Source organism: Morone saxatilis, unplaced genomic scaffold (genome assembly GCF_004916995.1).
Source record: "Morone saxatilis isolate NCDOM2014 unplaced genomic scaffold, NCSU_SB_2.0 Contig22, whole genome shotgun sequence".
Lineage (NCBI taxonomy): Eukaryota > Metazoa > Chordata > Actinopteri > Moronidae > Morone > Morone saxatilis.
The window spans coordinates 22,336,863-22,344,746 of NW_023339785.1; the positions used below are offsets into that span (position 1 = coordinate 22,336,863).

Genomic DNA, 7,884 nt, shown 5'->3' on the forward strand with positions numbered 1-7,884 from the left:
GCTATTTATAGGCCTTGTGTGTGTGTGTGTGTGTGTGTGTGTGTGTGTGTAGTGTCAGCCAACAGAGATGTATTTATCAGTGTGGTTCAGGAAGAATAGGAAAATAACTCATTTTAATTCGTTATTTGAGGTGGGTTAATTATACTGCTATCAATGTGAAGCTCTAACAGATGATACAGAGGTAAGTCATCATTTTCTGATGCTTAACGAGACTAAAGCTGGTTTTGTGGTTCCAAACTTTATGGAAGTGCAATACTGAATCGCTGGTGTACTTTTAATTATAGTTTTGGCATTTAGAAAGCACAGTGAGGAGGCCAGTCACTTCTGAGGATATTCTAACTATTTAACTTCCCCGATATTCTCACTGCTTTGTGACACACACACACACACTTGGTTAATCAGCACAAACCATAGCTCTAAGCCCCATGGGGGACTTCTTTCCTCTTCTCTCTCTCTAGTTTTCATCTGTCTCTCTCTTCCTTCCTCCCCTTCTCTCTGTCTCTCTGCCTTTCACCCCTGCCTTCCTTCCTTTCGGCCTCTTTCGCTCTCTCACTTTCCTCTCCCTCCGTCCTCTCCTTTTTTTGTATTCCTTTGTCTCTCTCCCACTGTCTTTTCCTTTTACCTCTAACAAGCACAAACATAGAAACTCTACCCTACGTTGGAGGATGTTTCCTGTCTCTCTCACAGCTCAAACCCGCACACACCATCGCTAAGCTCTGGAACAAAGACTTTTATTTCCAAATAAGACATTATCCATTTCAAATAATTTTCAAATAATGTGTAAGAGTGTAATAGGGGGATACTTTGTACAACCGAGGTGTCCATTTCTTAACATGAAGAGGAATATTTCTCAAAGAAACCCTCTAGTTTGATCTAATGTTGGGTGAGTATTGTTGGGTGTATTTTTCAAAGCCCCTCCAGTGGTTTGTGCTGTGCAGCAGCTGCAGGGTGGGCTGTGCTATAGTCACAAAGGAAAGAGGTTAGTTTGGTTGCAACTGTAGCAGTTGGTCTGAATCTACACATTTTTTACACTCGTGTCAGCAGATCAGCCAACATGAGTGTGATAAAAACATGATGATATGTGGGTCAAAGAAAGGGAAGTGACGCTACTGAAACCAGAAGGATTTGAGGAAGTTCTGGTGATTCACTTTGGGAATTATCTTACAGCCACCTGTTTTATGGTTGTGCGTACCGGGAGTCCATGATGTTTCACCATGGTGTCACCCAGTTTGGGTGGCTTTGACATTTCACAAACATGACTAAAAATGTTTTAATGTAAAGATATGTTTTGATTTTTTTAATGCACGCTATAAACACGATTTAACGATGGAGGTCAGTCACACGCAGTCTACAGTCTGACAAAACCATCTCTACTACTTTAATTGAGTCATAGCAGCTTTTCAGCTCAGCACAGTGTTGCATCAGCAGTGATCGTTGCCCTTAGCTTTAGGAGAGTTTGACATTTTCACATTGTAACACACACACACACACACACACAGACAGATGACTCTACAGCAGTGGCTTGCAGGGAAGGGAAGTTCCTACTGCAAACAGGGAAACGCCCTGTGTGTGTGTGTGTGTGTGTGTGTGTGTCTGTATGATGACTAGACGCTGAGTGAGAGAGGCAGGGACAGTGGATGCCGGTGATGCAGTACTAAGAATGCCTAATAAAGGAACTCAATAACTTGACTTTTATTTGAAATGTTTAGGAAAGTGTTTAGGAACCAAAAGCCACTTTTAGGCTGTTTAGCTCTGAAGAAATGAAAATCTGAATGTGCCTTTTTTTAAATACAAGCAGGGCAAACTATTAATAATTAATGGTGAAACAAATAATCAAAGACATTCCTGGTAAGTTGTTTACTCATTTTTCTAAAAAGCCAAGGCTGAGACTACACACTAATATCTGGGTGTCCTGGGGCCACACAACTACTGCAGGCATACTACTACCACCATGTGACTACTGCTGCACATAATACACCCTTTAATACTAATGTGCATGTGTGTGTGTGTGTGTGTACTGCATCAGTCGGACACAAATGATTTTGTCCCTGTGTGCATGCGTTTAGGACACCAACAAGGAAGCAAATAACAGAACGTGAAATCAATGCTGTAAATGATGTTGAAAAGAAAAGCAAAAGACAACCGATGAAGAGAGGAAGAACTGGGTTCAGTTAGGGGTAGTGAGGTTAGAAAAGTGGAGAAGAGTGGAACTGAGAGGAGAAATTGGTGATTGTGTATCTTGTCGAGGCCGAACCACTTCCCTTCTTGATGGTAGGAACTTTTCCGGGAATGTTTTGAGGGACTATGGAACTGTGCTTGCATTTATGCTTCAGGAACTTCAGGAACTGCAGGAACCTGGGTCCAGTTGTAGTTCTTGTCCTCAAAATCCTCCTGCTACTATGATACTGTTTTACAATCTGCCAAAAACTATATGGGTGGAGGTTGCAGTACTGAATGTCACGGACCAGGTTTCATTACTGATATCACAGCACGAAAACACTCTCATTATATCCTCTTTACTTTGGGTCATGTCTTTTCGTTTTCAAGTGTGTAAAATCTCCCTGCACTCTCAACATGTGCACTTCTCTTTTCCAACATCTATTCGAACATCACTCACATACAGCAGCAACAGTGCTTTTTCGTGCAAGTCTCAATCTACACAGTGGCTTTTTAATCTGCCAAAGTTGTCTAATTATCACATTTTTTTAAGACGTGCTGCAAAAACAAGTGCACTGAGGGTTCTTTGAGTTCCTGAGTAGTCCCTGACTTCTCAGTTCGTGGGGCAGTTTAGCTAAAAAGGCCTGATTGTTTTCTCCAGCCCTCTCTCCGTATGACTCTCCAGCTCTTCTAATTGTGTCTTTCTTAGTGTGTCAGAAAATCCTGTCTGCTGACCCAGATGCTGTTCCACTGAATTAAAATGAAAATGATGCTAACGGGGATAATTTTTCTCCAGTGTCTGGAGTTTGATTGACATTATATCAGACTACTAACTGGCAATTAGTGGATGAAAACTCTGACCATATTTTGTTGTTGCGAAACGAGTCATGGTTAAATTTAGCAATCACTGGAATCAACCCCTGATGCTAGACGCAGGTTCAGATGTAAGGCTTCAATTTAGAGCAGAACTAATTGGCAACACAAGTTGAACTACAAATCATTTCACCAAACAACAGAGAGTGCTCAGTGTGGTTTACAGCAGGGACTACAACAAACTGCACATTACTCTGCACATAGAAACAGTGTCGTGGTGACTTCTGCTCCATCTCCCTCCTCCGCCTCTTCATCCTCAAACTCTTTCACCAAGTCCCAGTGTGTGTTCTTGCATTTTCCACAAACTGTCTGCCCGACCTGCCCTCTGTCCTCACTGACTTTCCCTCCACCGATCAGCTGCCTGCTTTTGTTAAAACACTGCACACATACAGGACAGCCTTTCACTACAAACCTGCCAGATGGTCAGTGTTGCTAAGATGCCATGGTGTTCCAGCCGTTCCTTCCTACCTGGACCTGTTCCCCATGATTTTCTAGTGCGGTTTATAAATACTTTGACCTCCTGCCTGCTCCATCCAATCTGCCTGCCTGACTCCACTGACCTTACCTAATCCTGCCTGTGGCCAACTGCAACACTGTGAAGTGACTTTAGACCTGACTAAAACTGCTTTTCACAAAACAGACATTTCTGCATTGTGTTTCCTTCTACCAGCATTTATTATTTATTAACAGTTAATAAACAAATAAATAAATATAAAACAATAACTTCAAATTTAATTGTACTACAGAGTTAGTTGTAGCCGTGCAAGTGTGTATTTTATGTGGGATGTTCTTTAAACATAAGTGCGCTACATTTAGCACAACTACCATAGTGACAGTGATCTCAGCATCTCTGGAAATAAACCTTTAAAATGGACTTCCTCCGCCCGTGGCTGCATATTACAGATGCTGTGTATTCACACATTGCATTAGCAAGTTGTGGTAGTGACACACTGTGGGAATTGTAACTAACTCCTCTGTCGTTCTCTCTTATTTTGTAACTTACACTTTAATTAGTGTCCATAATGGTAATACAGGAGTTTTTCAACGATAAGGATAATTCCCGGGGCAAGTAAAATCCCACATTGAGTTAGTAAATCTAGCAACTCCAAAGAATTAAACACATAGCTTTTGAAGGCTGTTTCTTTAAAGGCATGTCATAAATTTGGATTCAAATTTGATTTTGAGGAACTGGATTTCTGACCCACTTGCCAGACCGGGCAAATAAAAAACAAACAAACATTAACGTCAAACCCTGGGTTTAATCTCAGAGTTAAGACCTGAGCACCTGTTTGGATTTCCTATGTTTCATGACTAACTGCTTAAAATGCAATGTAATGAAAATGCAACACACATATAAATAAACATAGGAAAAGGCTAGATGCTTTGTCAGCATCTCCTGCAGTCACATCAATCCACAACTATGTGTTTTCTTAGGGGGACCACGTGTGTGTGTGTGTGTGTGTGTGTGTGCAGCATAAGTCATTGTTCTATGGGCCCTATTCCTGTTCAGGCTTCCCATGATGGCACTCACTGGGCAGAAAACACACAGTTCCTGTATGTGCACAGTCCTCGGGGCCAACTGACTGCTTGTTAGCATTACACACAGTCATTACTACTCTCCCTATAGCATGTCAAACGCACATGATGGCCAAAAACATGACTGGAGGAATCAGCAGAGAAAGACATTTAGTCTTCTGAGACAACTTAACCAGCACTTGTTTGTTTACTGCTTGTATATTTATTCTAATGTGGCAACTTCTTTAAATCAACGATGCTTTAAGTGATCTGAGAGAGCAGTGCCCAGGAAGGAGTATTATAATGTCATTTATTAGTTTATGAAACACTAAAACTATTGTTTATATATTGCCTTGTTTGAATCTTGACACAAAGAATCACCAGAATCATTGCTGTAATTCACCCTCAGGAAGACTGCTCACCATTCATCCATATGTGGAGGTTTCCCCTTGTTAAAACATCAATGAATGTGAGTCATAGCATGCAATTTTCAATGTTCTCCCCCTGTGTAAAAGCACCCTGTGTAAAGGCCAACACAGGCCTTACTGTCCTGTGCATCCCTTGCAACATTTCCTCTTTCTGGAAATCAAGTGGCAATCGAGGCACACACACACACACACACACACACACACTAATGAGAACCATGCTTTACCCTAAACCTTTAACCTCTGCTATAATTCATACCCTCATCTTTTAAGCTATATAACACATTTTGGACACAAAGCCAAATTCGCTTTTTCTAAAACTTCTTTTTATTTATCTTTTTGTAGTTATTGTTGATATGAATATATGTGTGCCTCGCTGATTAGCCACAAAGTAATATGTGTGTGTAAACAATAAAACAAATAACAATCCTTCCTTATACAACTTTTCTCCTCTCCCATAATTCATTTTAAATTCAGGCAAACTTTACACCATCTTCTGCTTAAACACGTCTGTTCTGTCCTTTCTTTGCATATGGCAGATAGGGGCGCTGTGTAACTGGCACTCTGTACATTACTAATTAAGGCAGCCCAACAATAAAGAGGTTTTAAATTCTGAAGATACTACAAACAAACTGTTGCACAATATTCATCCGCCCAGTCGACCTTGAAGTGCTCAGACCTGAAACTGAACCGCATAGCTATAGTAACACAGGGTGTAGCATTGCAGAAGCATGTGAACATGATTTGCAAGGAGGGCACAACCAGCTGCACAGACCTAAATAAGACTCGACACCTCCCAACCACAAACCGCTCATACACAAGCAGATATTGTGATAAGGAAGTGAGCCCCACCCAGGCCCTTTAAAAGATGCTGCAGATGCTGCTGTGTTTGTAATAGCTACAGGATATTTTAGCCAAATGACAATTTCTTGTTTTTCTTCAGAACTAACTGGAAGTAGCTGTAGTACGGTTTACCAGAAGTGACGTGTCAGATACTGTAATACACAATTACAAGTGTCACGGCTGACACTGTGAGAAACGTTTGCGTCTCAGTGTGCAGCAGTGTTTATGTTCTTTCATGCGTGCAGCAAACTCCTACTAAAACAGGGAAAGATGGACAGAAAAGCATCATGGGAGCACTCACTTTGTACACCTGACCGTAGGTTCCATTGCCAACTACCTCCACCAACTCAAAGATACCTGCTGGATCCTGCAAAAAAGAAAAAAGAGAGAGATATAAAACATGGTTAAGAAACAGAGGATCTGTGGGAGAGCTGAGTCACATAAAGAAAACTAAACTGAGCAGACAGCATGCAGGTGAACAGAACAAGTCCTCTAACAGGATAGAAAATGTTCATTTCAGCAAAGTCAATAATGCAAGAGGTTCGCGCCAAGTAAAACTACTATAAATAAGAATAATAAATAAAAACATATGAATAAAATAAAATAAAAAATGACAAAGAAAAGCAGCAATCCTCACATTTAAGAAGCAATGTTTGACGTTTCTGCTTAAAAAATGACTGAAATGATTCATTGATTATCGATCGTTGGCAACTGATTTTAAGGGATAAATATTTAATGGGAAACAGATACAGAAATATTGTACTAAAGATCAAGGAAAGAAGGTACAGAAATGTCCATTAACTAGCACGACACCACTATTAGCTCAGAGGTTGCCAACCTGGGGGTCGGGACCCCCATTAGGGGTTGCCTAAGCTTCACAGGGGGTCGCGAGGCCTTCTTGATATTAAGGGTTGTGAGAACACTTTTAAAATAAACACAGAGGCCCATATCTCAGCATTTTGTCCATTTCTGAAAAGAAAAGGTTATTTTCAGAGTTTAGGTTTTTCTATAAGATATAAACTTTGAAGACGAGATGTTCACAGAGCCTTCACTCGTCCTGCATTAGAGCTAACCAAGTGTCAGGGAGAAGGAAATGCCTACTTTTTCATAAAAAAGCAGCCTGGTAAGTATGTATGATTGTTAAAAATGTATAATACAGAAAGATAATTGTATAAAAAGTTCCTAAAATGTGAGGAAAACTCATCTTTGATTAAAAAACAAAAAATCACAGAAAATAATCTGCTCAAGATTCCTCCAAATCACTCATTGTACACAAACTTCCTGCAGTTGTTTGTAGTTTACATTGCTATGCATTGAATATAACATCAAATATCCATACAATGTGACACTTTCTCACTGATATAAAAAAGCTAAAGGAAAAAAGGTTGGGAACCACTGCATCAGCTATTAAGCATTAGAATAATATGAAACAACAATGTTCCAATAACTTCAATGCATTTTCTTTAATAGTTTTTCCTCTCAATCAATGCACAGTTTATCTACAGTGGACTATCACTTGTTGCATGTCAACTTTTCAGCGAGTCAGCCAAAGGAAACCCCTGTGTAAACAGTGCAGACACACACATACACACACACAGAGAGAGAGAGCATAGTGTTACAGCGCACACGGCTCTCTACACGTTGTAACACTAAGTTAGGAGCAACATGAAACCTTTTCTTTAACGGCACCCGAAGAGAGAGCCGACCGTTACACAAGGCTCAAACCTCCGGACTGCTCGCTTGAAAACTACCGTTAAGTTTTTCAAGCAACACCCACCACATCCTCCAGTGTTTACGCAAAACATTTCATTAAAAAAAAAAAAAACCCCAAAATACCAAGACAACATTGCTCTACTTACTCTTAAGGCAGCGAGGTCTATGCTGTCCAGACTTCGAGTGGTGTTTTCTCTCGACATTGCTGCCAATAAGTTTGTCAGCGGGTCGCTATTTGTGGACAAGACATGGACGGTCACAGTTTCTCTGCTACAAACTAACGGCTTTTTCCTCTTCTCGGGTCCATTCTCAAGTTTTTTTTTGCTCGCAGTGTCAAGCGAGGCAGCGGAAAGACGCA

General features: G+C 40.6%; 1 protein-coding gene across 1 annotated transcript in view; it reads right to left on the minus strand.

The window, feature by feature from the left end:
- si:zfos-2326c3.2 (misshapen-like kinase 1) overlaps positions 1 to 7,884 on the minus strand; it is a gene marked incomplete in the record, with an annotated part of 66,842 nt that extends 58,958 nt beyond the window's left edge. The window contains 2 exon segments of the mRNA XM_035668965.1: positions 6,115 to 6,180; positions 7,673 to 7,884. Of these exon segments, the coding sequence (XP_035524858.1) occupies positions 6,115 to 6,180; positions 7,673 to 7,729 (123 nt within the window).